General features: G+C 45.9%; 1 protein-coding gene across 1 annotated transcript in view; it reads left to right on the top strand.

The window, feature by feature from the left end:
• ZDHHC17 (zDHHC palmitoyltransferase 17) overlaps positions 1 to 19,821 on the top strand; it is a 505,513-nt gene that overhangs the window by 418,464 nt on the left and 67,228 nt on the right. Inside the window, exon 14 of the mRNA XM_085653012.1 lies at positions 1,652 to 1,735. Coding sequence (XP_085509138.1) covers positions 1,652 to 1,735 — 84 coding nt within the window. The remainder of the gene's footprint in view (positions 1 to 1,651; positions 1,736 to 19,821) is intronic.

Genomic DNA, 19,821 nt, shown 5'->3' with positions numbered 1-19,821 from the left:
TCTCTTCAAATCTCCCATTGTTCATAGATTCCTAAAAGGACTGGCTCACCTGTTTCCACCTACATCCCATGTGATGCCACAGTGGGGCCTTAATTTGGTCCTCACCTACCTAATGTGCAATCCATTTGAGGCTCTGAACAGTTGTCCCCTCCGGCTGTTGCCCATCAAAACAGCCTTCTTAGTGGCAATTACATTGGCCTGTATTGTGAGTGAGTTGCAAGTGTTAACTTGTTTGCCTCCTTATCTTATGTCCTTTCCGGACAAGTTGGTGCTTTGCTCCAGGACTTCTTTTTTGCCAAAAGTTGTGACCCCATTCCATCTGGGTCAGTCCATCTCTTTGCCCACCTTCTTTGCTCACCCGCATCCTTCTAAAGAAGTGGAGGGTCTCCACTGTCTGGACATAAAAAGAACGTCGTCTTTCTACCTTGACTGCACTAAAGAGTTCTGGGTAGGCGACTTTGTGGGGTACATGGGACTGAAGCAGGGAAGGGCAGTGCAGAAAAGGAACATTTCTCGCTGGGTCGTTCTCTGCATCAAGATCTGCTACGGCCTGGCGAATAAGCAGCCCCCTGAGGGATTAAGGGCGCCATTCCAAAATGGGACAGGCTGCGACTACGGCCTTGGCTCTGGGTGTCCCTGTGCAAGACATAGGTCAAGCTGGATTGTGGGCATCTTTGCACACATTTGCATAACACTGTTGTTTGGATGGTCAGTTCCGCAGGGATGGGCATTTTGCTCGCTTGGTCCTGCGGGACCTCCTAGTTTATCAAATTAGTCGACAGCCCACCGTTGGGATGGTATGGCTTGGGTATCTAATTCAAAGGTAAGGAATCTGCAGCTAGAAGTCTATCCGATAAACAAGTTACTTACCTTCGGTAATGCATTATCTGGTAGATACTCTAGCTGCAGATTCCTTACAGCCCCACCCATGCCTCCCTGCTTTGCGGACTAATGTTCTAGGACTAGGGTTATTCCCCCTCTTCAAAACCCTAGTTTTGCACACAACTACATCAAAGTACTGTGTCTGCATGCCTGGGTGGCACCTATGTAGGCACTGCAACGTCATAAGGGATGCTGCGGTCACGGGTAACATCACGTGGAACCAAATGGAGCTTCCTGACGCTGCACACGCAAGGGTATTGTTTAGCAAACATTTCTGGATCCAGCTTGATGTATGGCAATTCAAAAGTAAGGAATCTGCAGCTAGATAGTCTCTACCAGATGATGCGTTACCAAAGGTAAGTAACTTGTTCTTCATCATTGTGGGGTTGTGAAGCTATTTTTATTTTTCAGCGACATATGTATTTCTTACCCATTTGCTCTGAATACCCGCTCATTATGTTCAATAACTGAATTATTTTTTTCTTTTAATGGGTGGATGTGTCCCTACTGCCCCATTTAACAGGGAAACACTGAGCCTGTCCACTATATGTGAGTGTCTATTTTTATGCTGATGAGCATGTTCAATGCTTCTTAAGGAATATCATAGTCACAATATCCACTTAAGTTTTCAATCCCTGTCCAGATTAATTGCCATACCTTATAGAATTGTTGGGAACTTTGTATTTAATTATTTCTACCACTAATCTAGTACACTCACATTTTTAAATATTGAAACCTCTCATCTTTTAATATGTATTTTTATTTTTAGGAGCGGGCAATCATCGCTACTTCATAGGATATTTGTTCTTTTTACTCTGTATGATATGTTGGATGATCTATGGTTGCATTTGCTGTAAGTATATTCTTTCTGGATATTGCAGTTACAAGCTAATCATTTGTCAATAATCCAGCATCACAAGAAGTTTGAATGTACGATGTTATTTGATGGAAACAACAATCAAAAACCTATTTGTGCTGTGTTTTTGCCATACCATAAAATTGTCATTGAGTGAACATCTTTAATGCGATTTTATTGGGATTAGCAATTTAATTTTCTACCTTCTCTGAATTTCGAAGTATGCAAACTTGTTATATCATGTGTGTACTGTAATACCTTATCTTTGTGTACAAAATTGTTATAACAGTGTTGAGCTATGCACCAGAAGCAGCAATAGTGTTCAACTTTTGTATTTGGTTCTGGCCTGTCAATAGGGTTTAGGATCCTGTTTCCTGTAAGAAATGTATTTAAATTTGCCTCACCTTCCACTCTTTTCTCTTCCCTCATTTTATTCAAGTTAATTGAGTTAGAATGTGCTCTGTGTGAGAAGTTTTTGTTTGCCAAATTCAGTACTTAATTTTCATTTAATGCAGTCGACACTTAATTTAGGAGACTCTTGTGCATGCTTTATTAATCCAACTGGTTAAGTAACTCACTGACAAGACGTCCCCTTTTTTTGTAATCTCTTAGCTTACTTGTGTATGTGTGTCAATCCTGCTCGCCGCAAATACCTCACATATGTTATAGCAGACATGCACTATCAATTCGAAGTACTTCCGTTCGGGGTCACAGCTGCTTGGCATTGGCCGTAGAACATCTGCGAATACAAAATATCCACTTATTCCCATACCTGGATGTTTGGCTGATCAGGTTCAGCTCAAAAACAATGCTAACAGTACACTCAGATGACAATGGATCTACTTCGCAGGCTGGGGTTTACTATCAATACCCCAAAGTCTCACCTTCAACCTCTACAAGTTCAGCCCTACTTGGGATCAATCCTTAACACTCAGTTAGGATTAGCCTACCCCAATCCCACTCGAATTCAGAACTTTCAGTAACTCTTCCACAGTTCCAAACAAAACACTCACACTAAGGACTGTCATGCTTCTGCTAGGAATGATGGCTTCATGCATTGCCATAGTTCCCCAAGCAAGGTTACAAATGCGCCCTCTACAGCAAAGTCTAGCTCAGCAGAGGTCTCAGTCACAGGGTCACCTTGAAGATCTAGTGTTGATAAAGCGCTAAACGTGCCGTTCTCTGCAGTGGTGGAACACTAATAATCTGTTAAAGGGGCAGCCTTTTCTAGACGCTATTCCTCACATCACTCTCACCACAGACGCATCGAACACTGGTTGAGGTGCCTACTTACAAGACTTGACAGTATAAGGTCTGTGGGATGTCAAACATCAATCTCTACACATCATCTTCCTGGAGCTTAAATCAGTATTTCTAGCACTGGATGCTTTCTTTCCTCACCTGTCACACAAGGTTGTCCTCGTCCGGATAAAAAATATGATAGCATGCATTGTCTACAAAAACAGGAGGGGACATGGTCTTCACAACTATCACACCTGTCTCAGGCCATATGGAATTGGGCTCTTCACCACAACATTCTCCTGCTGGTAGAATATCTGCTGGGGATAGTCAACGATTTTGTTGACCTGCTCAGCAGGATGCAGCAACAGACCCCTTAGTGGGAACTCGAACCACAATTCCTCCTTCCCTACTTTCAGTGTTCTCAGATCGACCTTTTCGCCACAGCAGAAAATCAAATTGCCCAAACTTCCCCTCCAGATACCCACACCCCCTGTCCAAGGGCAACGCACTATGGAAGAGTTGGTGAGGGATATTTGCCTACGCTTTTCCACCTCTCCCTCTCGTTCCATTACTGGTACGGAAGCTCAGGAAAACCTCTTTCACCATGATCCTTTTAGCTCCTGCATGGGCATGTCAGCCCTGGTTCACAACACCGCTAGATCTTTCAATAGCTCCACACGAGAAGCTCCCCCAACATGCCAGATTTTCTCACTCAGAATCAAGGACAAATCAGATACCCAGACCCCAAAACGCTCAACCTTGCAGTTTGGCTCCTGAGATCATAGAGTTTGGCTAACTTAGCTTACCGCAAGAATGTATAAACATTCTTAAAGAATCTTGCAGAGCCACATTAAAACCTGTTACTGCCAGTCCAAACAAATTGCCCCTATAAAAGCTACAGTGCAAGACATTATCTGCTACCTACTTTATTTACAGAAAGAAAATTTAGCTTACACTTCGATAAGGTTAAAACTTGCTGAAATGTATGCCTATTTTCAAAATAGACAGCATCTCTCATTATTCAAAATCTCAATTATCACAGCGTTCATGAAAGAACTCAAATGAGTTATTCCATCTAGGGTTCCTTCAGCACCATCTTGGAATTTTAACATTGTTCTTACTAGACTCATTGTTCCCTCTTTTGAGCCTCTTCACTCATGCCCCCTGCATTTCCCTCTCTAAAAATGGCATTCTTAGTTACCATTACCTCACTTAGGCATACCTAGAGGCAAGCTTGTTCTTTGTGCCAATCCTAAATTCCTACCTAACGTAGTGTCACAATTTTACCAAAGTCCTTTGGGCTCCGAGTTTTTTCCCCCGTCCTGATTCTGTTACAGAAAGAGTTTTTCATACTCTAGATGTAAATAGAGCACTTGTGTTGTACATATATAGAACAAAAACGTTCAGGAAAACAAAGCAACTCTTTTTAGCCTTTTCTCCACCTCACCGTAGTCTTTTACTCGGACTTTATTGCAAACTCCTGTTACAGTCCTACTGTAACAGGAGTTTGCTGGGCGCACTGCTTTAGTGGAGCTAAGACCGTTACCAGGGAGCCGGCTTATCATGGTTGGGCTGCCCACTATGCGGTTCTACTTGAGGACTTGATTATCTCGTTTACTTCTTTGTGAGATATGACGCGTATCTGACACTTGACTTGTTTGGGTATTTGCTCTTTTATAACTACTGAACCACTCGGTCCCCACGTTTTTTTAAATGTCTGTTAGTAATATGTTTCTCTGGGTGCCAGCTCACCTTATGACCCAAGTACAGCATACACTGCCTATGGAAGTTCCCTGTTGAAAACAACTCCCTGATGCCTAAAGTGTGGCTACTTACTCGAATACAGTGAAAACCCATGTATGCCTGGTCCTCCACACTCCTGAAACCAGGGGTTACACAGATGTGGGTCAAGCTTTGGCAGGTGTATGTTCCTCGGTTAGGGGGACTGGATGGAAATACCACTCCTTGAAGAAAAAATGCTAACAATCTGACAAACGTTACGTCCAGAGCATTCTTCTGCCCAGCCAGTCAGGATGAGAAAGGTATGGCACCAAGCATTAAAAACCTTAGATTGTTTAAATGTTACAAATTCATGGCTGTACCATGCTGATATCCAGCACAGAAGTGATACCTACAATCAAAAGGCAACTGATATTTCACTTGCAGCTGTTTTTCAGATTTCTCAAATGCACTGAACCAAGCATATTGCCTAGCTGCAGGGGCTCACAGAAGCTGTCTGGGGCAGACGCTGCCTCACTTGATCCCCTGCAAGCAAGCAGCTTGCAATGCCCAGAAGCAGGGAGACCAAGCCATCCATGTTTCTTGGAGCGTGTTAAAGTAAAAATAATATAATAGCTGGAGACCGTTTCGATGTCCTCAATAGTGTGTACTAACCACTCTATGCCTGCAGGCGACCGTCTGACCTGATCCACTCATGCAGCCTCATCCCTGTCTGCAGGACTGCAATCCATCCTTTTCGACCTCCTGGCCGTCTAGACCCGAGGACTGGGAGTGTGTGCGTCCATGTGTTGTGGAGTGAAAAAACGAGCGGTGCGCCCTCTGCTGTCCCCTTGCTTCCAACCTCCTGCGGCTCAGGCAACACGTCCGCAATCGAACCTGGGCTTGCTGTAGGGGCAGACAGACGTTGTCCCCCTCAACCCACTACAAGCGCCCAGCTTGCTGGATCTTGGGTCTGGGAGACGCTTTCGTCCATGTGTTTGGGAGTGCGAAAAGTGTAATAACAAGAGATGAGCCTGCACTGCCCCCAACTCTCATGATTCGCTCGACCTCTCCCGGTGCATCCTGAATTTTGCAGGTGGGCGAAGCACTGTCCCAAATGCCGCTGACCAAGAGACTGCCCCCCATCACCCTCAAGCACGCAACTCGCCGGATGCAGGGACAGTGAGGAGACACCTATTTCTCTCTTTAAGCCAACGCTGCCCCTCTCTCTAAGGTGCTTGGCAGCCTTCTCTGCCTGACTGGCCCCTGCTGCTGCGCTAATAGCAAGTGAGCAGGTCAACTTTTACGTGTGTACTCAAATCAAGGGACTGCCGTCCCTTTCATTATGCCTGGAGCTGCGTCGCTCGTGGACTCAAGCTGGAGTCCACAGATCGGCTGAGCGACCCGCCCCTCGTGGCAAGCTCCCACCTATAACTGCATGTGAAGCCCACTGTGTTCTGCCTCCAACAGTTTCTCACCCCGTTGCCACTTTGAACCCCTCTGCTGCAATTCACATCAGTTTGTTTAAAATCAGCCTGCCTGAGCCCACTGCTCCTCTACGACATACGTCCTCATGACGGCCCTCACTACCTAAGAGCACCCCCCCTCCCTGTTAATTTGCCGGTCTCTGCCTTATGGGAGGAACGCTCAGCACAGAGTGCATGTTTATCTTTCCTGCCTCTAAAAAGGGGACTCCCCGCACTATGTTTCTGGTGCCTCTGATCTGGGCGTTCTTTGCGCTTGATAATCCCCCTGGCCTACCTTGCGCTGCATCATTGTGCCACTGAACTGAGAATTCTTTGTCCATGATGATCTCTCCTGAATCTGAACTGGGGACTTCTGCATTGTATTTTTTTTGTATCTGATGTGGGATTTCCTTGCATTGACAACCACCTCATGCGATTAATAAATACTGCCCATGATAACACGATTGCCCACTAACCCCACATGGAAGCGTGAGCATATCTACATTAGAACTTGGTATTAAACTCCCATATTGTCATCTTGCACGTTTTTAGTCTCTTTATGGATACCCTGTTAGTTTACACTTATTTGATGCCTGTGCGGTCATTTCTTGTGGTTATTTTCATTAATACTTTTATTTTATGCATATACTGTTATGTTCGAGGCATATGAGCTGCAGATTACACACTTGTGCATATATCGCCATCTGGTGTTGGGCCCGGATGTTTGCAGTTTGTTTTTCCTCTTGGAAAGTCTTTGGAAGTCACGAGGTCGGTGACTCCTCCTTTGGATCGTATTGCGCATGGGCTTCGGCTCCATCCTCAGATTGTTTTTTTCCGCCATCGGGCTCGAATGTAATCTTAGCGCTCCGGTTCCGAACAGCTTCCAGTTCGACGATCGACGCGCAATCCTCACCCCAAACCGCAGTATTGTTTTGATCGCGATCTCCCCCACTCGAAGCGCCTTCTCATCGGCACAGACCTTCGGTTCCAGTCTGCGACGGCGGCCTTCGGGCCTCTCCAAGCTCCGGTCGTGGCTAATGGAAAGGACTCCATTTAAAAAGTGCCCTCGATGTGTGTCCAAATTTCCCCACGCCGATCTCCACGAGGTATGCAATCTCTGCCTCTCCCCTGAACACGAGGCTCGAGACTGTCCGGCGTGTAAGTCCTTCCGGTCCAAAAAGACTATTCAGGACCGAAGAGCCAGAAGACCTATGGCGCACTCCTCGACGACGATTCCAGACGACATCTTCGGAGAAGGCATAGACGCTCCAGAGCGTTACACCGACGAGGGCCTCGTCAGCGCTTCCGAAGCCGACGACTCAGAAGTGGAGGACATCACCCCGGCGCAGAGGGTCGTGAGTACTGATCCCCCCCCCCCTCCCTACCCCTGCCGGCACCGAAAAAGGCTCTGGTCACACCTTCGCCTCCGGGCCTAGGCAAGACCAAGTACACTGCTTCCAACATCGCACCTTCGGGCCCGGTAAAAAAGCCAAGCAAGCCTTCCGGCGGCTCAGGCTCGAGCCAGCCTACCGTCGGTGCGGATAAACACGCTTCGGCACTGAAAAAGAAGCCGACCTCCATCTTGACACCGAGCCCCGCACCAAAGCACTCTGGGTCGAAACCCAGCTCTTCGGCACCGACACCACCTTCGGTACCGACCAAAGCACACAAGGCCACCGGCACCGACACTTCGAAGCCGAAACCCATCCCGGCGCCGACAAAGCGTCCGGAGGTTCCCAAACCGGGTTCCAAACAACGAACCGGCACAGAAAAGCCTAAAAAGCCAACGGCCCCGACGCCGACGGACCGACCAGCCTCACCAGACCTATTTACACAAGATCCCTTGCAAAAAACACTCACCAAGGATCCAAAAACTGGACATTTGACACTCTCTACCAAAAAGAGACATTTGGAGAAGCCTGCTCCACCTCCACCTCCAAAGAGGAAGGACTCTGCTACCTCTCCGTTAAAATACCTTCCCCACCTCCTCCACCTTCCCCACCTCCACCCCCTCCACCCCCTCCGCCTTCTCTACCCCAACCTCATAGTTCTCCCACCCCTTCTCCACACGATGATTGTCACGGGGACCCATATGATGACATAGGGGATGTGCCCCAGGACCTACCCACAGGGGACCCCACCCCTACAGGATCCCCAGACCCATGGGACGATTACAATATCCCTGATATCCCCAACGTGCCACAAGATGATCTTTACCCCTCTAGACCATCTCCACCGAAAGACTCATTGGGGTTCCACCATCTACTGCAAAGGGTGGCACACTGTCACGGGGTACACTTGCATACCGACCCCGTGGAGGAAGATTTCCTCCTCGACACATTCGACACCACACATAGGTCCACCTCCATATTGCCTATGCTCAAAGGAGTGGTAAAGCATGCGCCAGAAGTTTTTAAGGACCCAGTTAGGGCCAGGGTCATTAACCCACGCATAGAGAGAAAATATAAAGCTGCCCCCACAGATCCCTCCTACATCAGAGGGCCAGCGCTACTAGATTCTCTAGTGGTATCCACTACACGTAAAAGGGCAAACTCCCAGGCGTCAGGCGAAGCACCACCACCTGACAAAGAGTCAAAACTACTGGATGCATCAGGAAAGCGTACTGCATCACAAGCAGCCAATATGTGGCGTATCGCCAATACTCAAGCGCTATTGGCCAGATATGACAGGGCACATTATGACGAGTTAGAAAGCATAATGCACCACCTCCCTGAAAAATATAAAGCTAGGTCCAACAAACTAATTCAGGAGGGTAAGACTATTACTAACACCTCCATACGTTGTGCCCTAGATGCAGCAGACACAGCTTCCAGGGCCATCAATACCAGCGTCCTCCTCCGTCGCCATGCTTGGCTAAGAATATCAGGGTTTAAACCGGAGGTACAAGCCTCCATCCTTAACCATCCCTTTAACCAGGAACATCTATTTGGCCCAAAAGTGGATGAGGCCCTAGAAAAAATGAAGGATACGGATACGGCAAAATCCATGGGAGCCTTACAGTCACACCCTCCTCGACGCTCCTTTCGCCGCTCTTCCTTTCGAAGTACGTCTAGAGGCTACTCCTCAGACACCGCGTCCACTTCATACAAATCCCCTACTCAGTCCACCTTCACAAGGGGTCATCGTAGAGGTGGCTATAGGGGTAACAATAATAAAGGCAGAGGCAAAACAAACAACGCCCGCTCTGCCACACCGCCTACACAATGACTAACCCGCTCCCCCCCAGACCATTCCACTCCGGTCGGGGGCAGACTCCAACATTTCCTTCCTGTCTGGGCTACCATCACCTCAGACAAATGGGTAACGCAGATAATTCTGTCAGGCTACTGCCTAGAACTAATATCTACCCACCCAGACATTCCACCCAGACAGCGCCCAATGTCACAAGAACATCTAATACTCCTAAAGCAGGAGGTAATCTCCCTCCTACAGAAACAGGCAATAGAACCCGTTCCTACCAACCAACAAAATATGGGAGTCTACTCCCTATATTTCCTCATACCAAAAAGGGACGAGATTCTTCGACCCATCCTAGATCTCCGGCCCCTAAACACATACATACACTCAGACCATTTTCATATGGTGACGCTTCAGCAGGTACTTCCGCTCCTCTCCCAAAACGACTTTTTGACCACTTTAGACCTAAAAGACGCTTATTTCCACATTCCAGTGCACAAAGCTCACCGGAAGTACCTCAGATTGGTAGTGGACGGACAACACTACCAATTCAAGGGGTCCCGTTCGGAGTCACAACAGCGCCACGGGTATTCACCAAGTGCCTAGCAGTGGTGGCAGCACATTTGCGAAGACAACACATTCACGTCTTCCCATACTTAGACGACTGGCGGATAAAAGCCAGGTCATACAATCAGTGTGTACAACACACGTCCACCACACGTCCACCACGATTCAGCTACTCCACCAACTGGGCTTCACAGTAAACCACCAGAAGTCCCATCTACAACCATCCCACATAAAACAATACCTTGGTGCCCCCATAGACCCCTCAAGAGCGCTAGCCTACCCCAATCCTGCCAGGATTGCAAGCATTCAGGCTCTACGCACACAATTCATAGCACAACACTCCCTTCCAGCTCGAGTGTTTATGCAACTAATAGGGATGATGGCCTCATGCATCTTCATAGTACCTCACGCAAGACTCCAGATGCGTCCTCTCCAAGAGTGCTTAGCGCAACAATGGAACCAGGCCCAGGGTCAATTAACAGATCTGGTGTTGGTAGACGGTCGCACCCATCGCTCTCTGCAGTGGTGGAACACCACAAACCTTTCCAAAGGTCGACCGTTCCTGGACCCGGTTCCTCAAATAGTACTGACAACGGACGCATCGCTCTCCGGCTGGGGAGCTCATCTACTACATCTCACCACACAGGGCAAGTGGACACCTCAACAAAAGTTACTCCATATCAACCATCTGGAGTTACTAGCAATCTTCTTAGCCCTAAAATCTTTTCAAACCCAAATTTCAGGCAAGGCAGTCCTGATCCGCACAGACAACATGACAGCCATGTATTATATTCAAAAACAAGGCAGCACACACTCTCCAAAGCAATCTCGACTAGCACAGAGCATATGGAGATGGGCAATACCCCAGTAAATCTTTCTCCTAGCTCAGCATGTCCCAGGAGTCCAAAACACAGTGGCAGATCTGCTCAGCAGGCAGACACAACAGATCCACGAGTAGCAGCTTCACCCGCAAGTTCTTCACCCGTACTTTCAAATGTGGGGGCATCCACAGAGAGACCTCTTCGCCACCCACAAACGCCAAATGCCCAAACTTCGCCGCCAAATACCCACACCCATTGTCCAAAGGAAATGCGATATGGATGAACTGGTCAGGCAGATTTGCGTACGCTTTTCTGCCTCTCCCACTCATTCCACTAGTGGTGCGCAAACTACCACAACACTCCCTCACACTAATCCTAGTAGCTCCAACGTGGGCCAGACAAACATGGTATACCACACTGCTGGAACTATCTGTAGTACCGCACCAAAAACTACACCTCTCTCCACACCTCTTAACCCAGAACCATGGAGAAATCAAACTCCCGGACCCAGCACAGCTCAGCCTTGCGATCTGGCTCCTGAGATCCTAGAATTCAGGTACCTAAATCTTCCCCATGACTGTATGAACGTCAACAGAGAAGCTAGAAGACCTACCACTAGAGCGTGCTACGCCGCCAAGTGGAAACGTTTTGTTGTTTATTGCCATAACACCACCATCAATCCACTGGACGTGTCCATTCAACACATCATAGGCTACTTACTCCACATACAAAGGTGAAATCTAGCCTATACGTCCATTCGAGTACACCTCGCAGCTATTGCAGCTTACCTACAAAACAGGCAACATCTATCACTCTGTACCTGCCATTAAAGCCTTCATGGAAGGCCTTAAAAGAATAATTCCTCCCAGAGTGCCACCCTCACCTGTGTGGAACTTAAATATCGTTCTCACAAGGCTAATGGGGCATCCCTTCGAACCTCTGCACAAATGCGAACTACAATTCCTAACATGGAAAACCGCTTTTCTTGTAGCCATCACTTCCCTTAGAAGGGTCAGCGAGATACAAGCACTTACCATTCAAGAACCTTTTCTCCAAATGCACCACAACAAGGTTGTTCTCCGTACCAACCCAAAATTCCTCCCTAAAGTCATTTCTCCTTTTCACCTAAACCAAACAGTAGAACTACCAGTATTTTTCTCGCAACCACAGACCGTTGCAGAAAGGGCACTTTACACACTAGATGTCAAACGAGCCTTACTCTACTACATTCAAAGAACACAACCTTTCCGTAAGACCAAACAACTGTTTGTCTCTTTCTCTCCACCACACAAAGGCAACCCCATCTCAAAATCAGGGATAGCTAGGTGGATTGTAAAATGCATTCAAATCTGCTACCACAAAGCAAAGCGAACGCTATCCATTCCCCCTAAAGCCCATTCTACACGAAAAATAGGGGCTTCCATGGCATTCTTAGGGAACATCCCATTAGATGATATCTGCAAAGCAGCTACATGGTCAACACCGCACATTTTCACCAAACACTATTGTGTAGATGTGCAAACTAAGCAACAGGCTAGTGTGGGCCAGGCTGTACTCAAAACATTATTTCAAACCACTGCAACAGATACGGGTGGTCGCCGCTAACGGTGGGTACTGCTATATAATCTATGCACAAGTGTGTAATCTGCAGCTCATATGCCTCGAACGGAATATGCTACTTACCAGTATGAATCTGTTCTTGGCATGTAGAGCTGCAGATCTACACACGCCCACCTGCCTCCCCGGCTACCTGTATCTGCCCCAGTTTATCTTATTTAGATAGCACACACATGGGCATCTTCACTGTTATTACTACACTCCATCTTTCCCTGCTGGCGAAAAACAATCTGAGGATGGAGCCGAAGCCCATGCGCAATACGATCCAAAGGAGGAGTCACCGATCTCGTGACTTCCAAAGACTTTCCAAGAGGAAAAACAAATGCCCTCGAATACAGAGGGCTCTCCTGCAGATTGGCCTATAAACTCTTTTACAACCCCCAGCTCCTAGATACTGTGACCGCCAAGAACCTGGAAAGGCCCACTGGTGCTTTTTGGCATTCAGGTCCCCTTTTCCTTTTAGCGATCCCACCAGAACTTGTTGGCGACCTCCCCTCATCAAGCCGCCGCTGAAACGGGCAGCCATCTCAGCTATTGGAGGCTGTCTCTTATCCAAAATGAGAGAAGCTACAGTGGTTCTGTTGGGTAAAGGATATATTGCGTTCACATCACCACAGTCACTGAGCACTCACCTCACTGCATTATTTGTCACTATCTGTCTTGACAGCCTTATAAGTTAAATAAATATTCTGATTGCATTTTTCAGTAAAAGTGAGTCTGCCACACTATGAATTTGAATTTCTTTCACTACTTCTTGGTTTGCGTTCAGTATCCAAGTTGAATGGTACCTTTGAGAAAATATATGCTTTTGTCTTTGTGAAGAAATAGTTCCTTTACCCAACCGAACCACTGTAGCTTCTCTGATAAATACCCAGGTTCTGAGGGACACGCGGTCACCCCATTGTATTTATACAATCTTATCCAATATGCACACCTCTTATTGCTTCTTCTAAAACCTAACTTTGGCTGTCCCCAGTAACAACTTCCAAGTATCATATCAAGTTCGGGAGCCTACTGATGTGTCAATGCCACGCCACAGCACTGACATGGAAAGAGATGGCCCGAACTCATACTGCATTACATTTCCACCGAACCTCACCAAACATGCCACTAAAAACTTCAAACACAAAATCCTCAAAGAGCATCCAGAAACGCTAATAACAAACATCTTCTACAATCCACCACACGGAGGCCATAAAATGGGGTTCATCTTCTACACTAAAAAAACGGTCAAATGGAGAGAGAACTTCCTAAAACATTTTCACTTAACGAATACTACGAACCTTCCTTATGGATCTAAACTCTCCATATCCCCATCCTAGAACTTTAGAGAAGAACTGTCCATCACCATTTACAGAAATTGGAACATCCTAATGCAAGCCTCTGAACAAAACCTATCCATTATTGTCACTTTACTGCTCTCTGTGCCTCCATGCCATCCACTCCCACCATCACCCCTCTACCCTCTTCGAGAGAACCCACCCCTACACCACCTCCTCTACTGGCTGAACCCTCTTCTCCAATTCCCCCGCACACTGTTTCCCCCACCCCCTCACAGCCTCTTCCATTCCCAGATGCTTTGAAACTTTGGATTCGCTTCAAGATTTACTTTCTCTCTCAGTCCTCCAACCACAGCAGGCAGGATTCTACCTTTGCTGACAGCCCAACTCCGACGAGCTCCATCAAGTTCCACTCCTCCCCACAGACCCAACTGACTCTCTGCTAATCCCCATAATAGCCTGTCTAGAACTCCTAATCAACAATATTTTGGATGAAATTTCGTTACTACGCAAGGACGCAAAGTTTGACACATCCTGACCCAACCTCATGCATCTGTAGCGAGCACCGATCCTGCCAGAAATATACACTCTGACTCCACAGCCTTCACCCCTAGGCGAACTATCCACCACCTACACTCATCACCACCTAAAACCTAGACGCACCACAACAGGAATGACACAGCGGGAAGCCGAAATGCTAGCAACACATATGACCGTGCTCCTAGCCAACCCTGCCACAGCAAGATTTCTGTCTGTCATCCTTGGAACAAGTAGGACCCTTAACATCACACACCCTCCCAGGCTGCATGCCCAACTAACTTCCATTAAACCCAATTAGCCTGGCCCGAGATCATCACCTACGCTTTGCTGCATGCTACTAAACTTTCTATCAGCAGTCAAGCAGCAGTCAACCATGACACTGACATAGCTGAAACTATCCTACGACACGAAATTGACAGCTGCTTTCCAACCAAAACGTAGCTGAATGACCACTGATCAGCTTTCAGAGATCTCCTCACCCCACCGGGCTTCTCAGTCATTCAGTGCGACTCAAGGATGGCTTTGGCTGTGGATTATCCATTATACACAAAAAAGATATGTGCTTAACTGCCTTTCACCACATTATATACCCTATCTTTGAATATTTGGGAGCTCTCCTTTAAAAACCGCAACCCCATCAAACTTCATGTCATCTATCATCCTCCAGGTGAAAAACAACAATTCCTTGAAGATTTAATAGACCTTATAATGCTACTCTCCCTAAAAGGCAGCACAGACACATTCTAGGGTACCTAAACCTGCACTTGAATAAGGCAGAAGACTATAGTACAATCCTTATCCACCCTCCTGGAAGTGAACAATCTCACCCAACACTGCAATATACAAACTCACGATAAGGGCTCTACCATTGACACAATCATCTCTAACAATAACACCTTATCCCTCCACTCTACCCTGCCCACCGACTGGACTGATCACCACCCAATTCTTCTTGTTCTCAAGACTCACCCAAACTATCCATCCCAAGCAGTGAGGAACATGCATCGAATCCCCCAGGCAGAGTACGGATGATTAGTTGGTTCCCAAATTTCACCTCCACTCGACCACACCTCAGTCGATGACCTCACAGCCTACTACAACACAAAAATGGAAGAACTCCTTGACACGGTCGCCACTCTGAAACTCAACCAAACAAGAAACATGCCTTCCAGATCCTGGTTTAATATAGACCTTAATGATACAGAGGCGACAACTCCGATTGGCTGACAGAAACTGAAGACAACAGCCCTCATTAACAAATCTTAAGAGAAAAATCCTCCTTCTTCCGAGCCCAACTTGACCGGTCTAGGAACGGACCTAAAGACGCTTATCGTGCTGGCCCCAGGACGCTGACTATGGACACGGATCCGAATCTCTTCCGATGCGGCTAATACCATCATCTAATTTTGCTTTCAGTCGTCATCTGACTAACACGCCAGAAAATACGCTGTGTGCTTACATTTTTCTTGCCCTGAAGAAGCCCATGTCTGGGCGAAACGCGTTGGCTGGCTGTTTTTAAATGAAATGCAACAGAAAATAAAAGAACAGAAAACACTAATATGCAAGATATTTTTTGTTGATATATTACTATATAATTTGATTACACTTGGTCTTATATTGCCTCTCATTCAAACTAATTGTCAAGAGTATATTTGTGATCTACAAGCATCAGATCTCTTGAGGTGGGCAATATTGCATATTGCTAGTGACTAGTTCTGGTGGTGCGGTCCTCTATGACCCGGCTGCTTTCGATTCTTCTTTATAACCTTTTCAACATCATCAGACATCAAACCTCCTCTCTCCCTCAACATCCAATTAGCGACTCTACTAAGCACTGCAATGAATTTGCAGCATTCTTCTCTGAAAAAATATCTCAACATTGAATTCTATCCTGTGCTACCCACCTCCCCACCCGACACCAATGGTGCCCCCGAGCAACGAGGTTCAGCCTAAGGCCTTACTTTCAACTAAGGTTGTTTCCCCAAACTCATTCTCTCATTAAAGCAGAACATCAATCTCTACCCCATTGCAACTTGGACTGAATTCGACCATATCCTCAAATTACTCATCTGCATGAAGCTGACACCCTCCCTGCTCCTCCTTAATGAGCGGCTCCATGCTGGCCTTCCTCAAACTCATGTAAATCACCCCCTCATCAAAAAGCCAGACACCGACCAGAATTACCTTAACAATTTCAGACCTATAACTAACCTCCCTCTCCTTACTAAAGCCATCGAAAAATGTGTGCTGCCACAACCAGGGTTCAGGAAAGGCTGCAGTACAGAGACTGCAATACTGAACGTCATAGACGACCTACACACATCTCTGGATGATGGCAGACCTATTTCCTTGTCCTTCTGGACATCTCTACTGCCTTTGATACTGTCAACAATGACATCCGCCTAAACACCCTCTCACAGTGCGCAGGCATCTTAGGAACTGTCCTTCAGTGGTTTGCCTCTTTCCTGAACCAATGATCACAGATAATCAAACTAAACAGCTCCACCTCAAAAACAACACCTGTTGGACAAGGAGTTCCTCAAGGATCGATCCTGTCTCCTGCCCTATTCAACCTCTATATGTTATGTTATATTAGTTAAGCTTATGGAGCGCAACGGTTACCCTTGGGTGTCCTGTCGCTATGCTCTGCCTGCCTGCAGGTTGTCAGGATAAGAGCTGTCACTGAGTAAACAGCCATGTTTTCAGCCCCTTCCTGAATGAAAGAAGATCTGCTGAGTCTAATAAAACGGCATCTTATTCCAGGCCTTGGATGCACATGTGATAAAACTCCTACCTCCCCAATTGTTTTTTTTTAATGTAGGAACTCTGACTTGTTTTGATCCTGTGGACCGCAGAGTCCTACCAGTAGCATACCATTTGAATTTTCGCCTCAGGCGATCAGGGCCTATTCCATTGAGGGCTTTGAAAGTCATACAAAGGGCCTTGAAACGCGCCCTTTGTTTCACAGGGAGCCAGTGTAGTTGTCCTAATTCTTTTTTGACTGAGAACAATTTCGGTGTCCCTGTCGGCAACCTGGCAGCTGCGTTCTGTGCCCAAAGTCATGTCCTTTCATAAAGGGGCGCAAAAGGCTGCATAGGTTTTAAATCTACAGCTTCCAACCACAGATATCAAGACAAATGTCCTCACTGAGGTCCTTTTGCCATCAGCACCTACTACGGAGCCACTACTCCCATTCATTGATGCATTTTTGCTAGTCATTTAGCAATGAACTAAGGGGATATACCTGACTCCTTTTGAATTTTGCCAAATTCCTTTGCAGCTGCAATCAAACCGAAACCTTTTAGTGTTTGATTAAGGGTATTTATTAACCCAGCTTATTCAAGATTTCATGTATTTTTGCAAAAAAAATTCAGAGTGGAAAAGGTGGTTCCGCATGCGTTTCAATTATCAAACATATATGACATAGAACAACTCATAACAAAAACATTTTTTTAACAACAATACATAAAACATGACAATTCATAAAGAGACAATTCATAGAAAAATGTACACTGTTTGTTGCATCAGAATTCATTAAACATGCGGCTATCCTTCAGACTTTGAATAAATCCAACAATCAAGGCGACGCCTAATCCAGGGAACTTAGCTTGCTCAAATGGGAGGTGGGGATAATTTTTAGTCCAAGACCCTCACCTATACCAACATTATATTTTAAGTAGTTCCGCAGTGTTCAAGTAGAGTGCCAACGCGTGCTGTGCCTTTCATCAGGTCTTCATATTTATGAATGTTTTTCAAGAATCTGAAACACAAACGATGCAAACAAAAAAACTGTCAGGATGATGTGAACCTAGACAGTCGGGAAGGTTCACATCACCCTGTCAAGGGTAGGGCTAGGTCCCCGACTCATTCAGGCATTTAAGATGCTATATTTCCAACCTACCGCAAAGCTATTTATAAATGGAACATTTACTGAGACATTTAAAATAACTCGAGGCACACGTCAAGGATGTCCTAGTTCACCTCTTTTATTTGCGGTATACATTGACCCCTTCTTACGAGTATTGGAAGGTAATCAAAGGATTAGCCCAATCATTACTCAAGGTTGGGAAACAAAAGTATTGGCTTACGCAGACGATATTGCGCTTGTAACGCCAAATCCCATAATGTCAATGGCGGAAGTTGAGCTAGAGGCGAAGAAATTTGGACGTCTGTCAGGCTACTCCCTCAATAGAGCTAAAACCCAGATCGTTTGTAAAAATATTAGTATGGGGGATGATATTAGACAGGTGGAGAGAGCCACATATCTGGGAATTGATATTATGACTAATGTTGAAAAATTAGCCGAGTCTCATATCGACCCCCTGATAGATAAAATTAAACCTGAGTTAAGCCGATTAAATAACTTACATCTTTCTATAATCGGGAGATGCAATATCATTAAAATGCTCTTTTTTCCCAAATTTCTCTACCTTATGAGGGCTATCCCGCTAGAATTCAGCAACAATTGCTTAAAAAAGATTGAGGATCTGTATGCTGGGTTTATCTGGTCCTACGCAAAATCTAGGAGAGCATATACGTTCCTCTCCTTACCAAAGGACAGGGGAGGTTTGGCTCTGCCAAATATTAGACTGTATTATTGGGTAACTACTCTCTTGTATAATTACACCCTTTTATCCGATAAACCAATCGATGACCTTCCAGAAAGTATTCCCACATCTATTGAACTTATAATGGGCAAAGATGCCTGGGGCTGGGCTTGGAGATTTTTAAATGTTTCTCATTACAAAAAAGTACGGTTTAAGACACTGGCCGTTGGATATAAAATCATGAAAGCAGTTAGGAAACTGATAGGACTTGGACGCTTGAATTATTACACTCCGATCGATAAAAACCCCAATTTACCCGAAATTTTTAAAGATTCAGTAATCAAGAAATGGTTAGACAATGGCTTGTCCAAACTTGGGTGATTTTTATTCCCTCACTGGTTTAGTTTCTTTTGAGACACTCAAAGAACAATATGCACTAGACTGGAGGGATTTTTTCAAATATCTGCAACTCCGCGACTTCTTAGGTAGGAAATGTGGTGGCCCATCAGGTTTCGTCAATAATCCTATCATAGACAAGCTGAGAAAGAATCATTTATCTATAGGAATTATATACAACTCCCTCAATTCCCTAATGATTGATGACTTGGGACAGCGGGCTTCTAAATGGAAAGAGGAAATTGGTATCACAGAAGATCTATTTTTACATTCAACCGAATTAGCACAGAAAATACTTATACCAGCACGGCTTCAGGCGCAGTACCATAAAACTTGCTTCTCACTTTATTATACGCCGAAAAAGATTGCTAAATGGGGAAATGGAAAGGGAACTTTATGCCCACGCTGTTCTACGTCTCAGGCGGATCTGGATCATATGCTAGCTTCCTGCGTCACACTGAATGTTTTAAAATTCGACATAACTAAATTCTTCAAAGAAATATTAGGTTGGGATGTAAGTCTTTCTTCTGCCTTGATCTGTCTAGGGGTAGATCGGGAGGTCCAAGGAAAACTAGGAGAACAACTGATTTTCATAGGCATGGCCGTATATATACTCACTCTAACCTCAGCCTGGCTAGATCCAACTCCCCCTGGATTTCATCAATGGCTAACTCGACTAGTGTCGAACTA

This window comes from Triturus cristatus, chromosome 4_1 (assembly GCF_964204655.1).
Source record: "Triturus cristatus chromosome 4_1, aTriCri1.1, whole genome shotgun sequence".
In the NCBI taxonomy this organism is placed as follows: domain Eukaryota; kingdom Metazoa; phylum Chordata; class Amphibia; order Caudata; family Salamandridae; genus Triturus; species Triturus cristatus.
The sequence above is the reverse complement of the archived record's forward strand: the minus strand, read 5'-3'. Positions and strand labels throughout refer to the sequence as shown.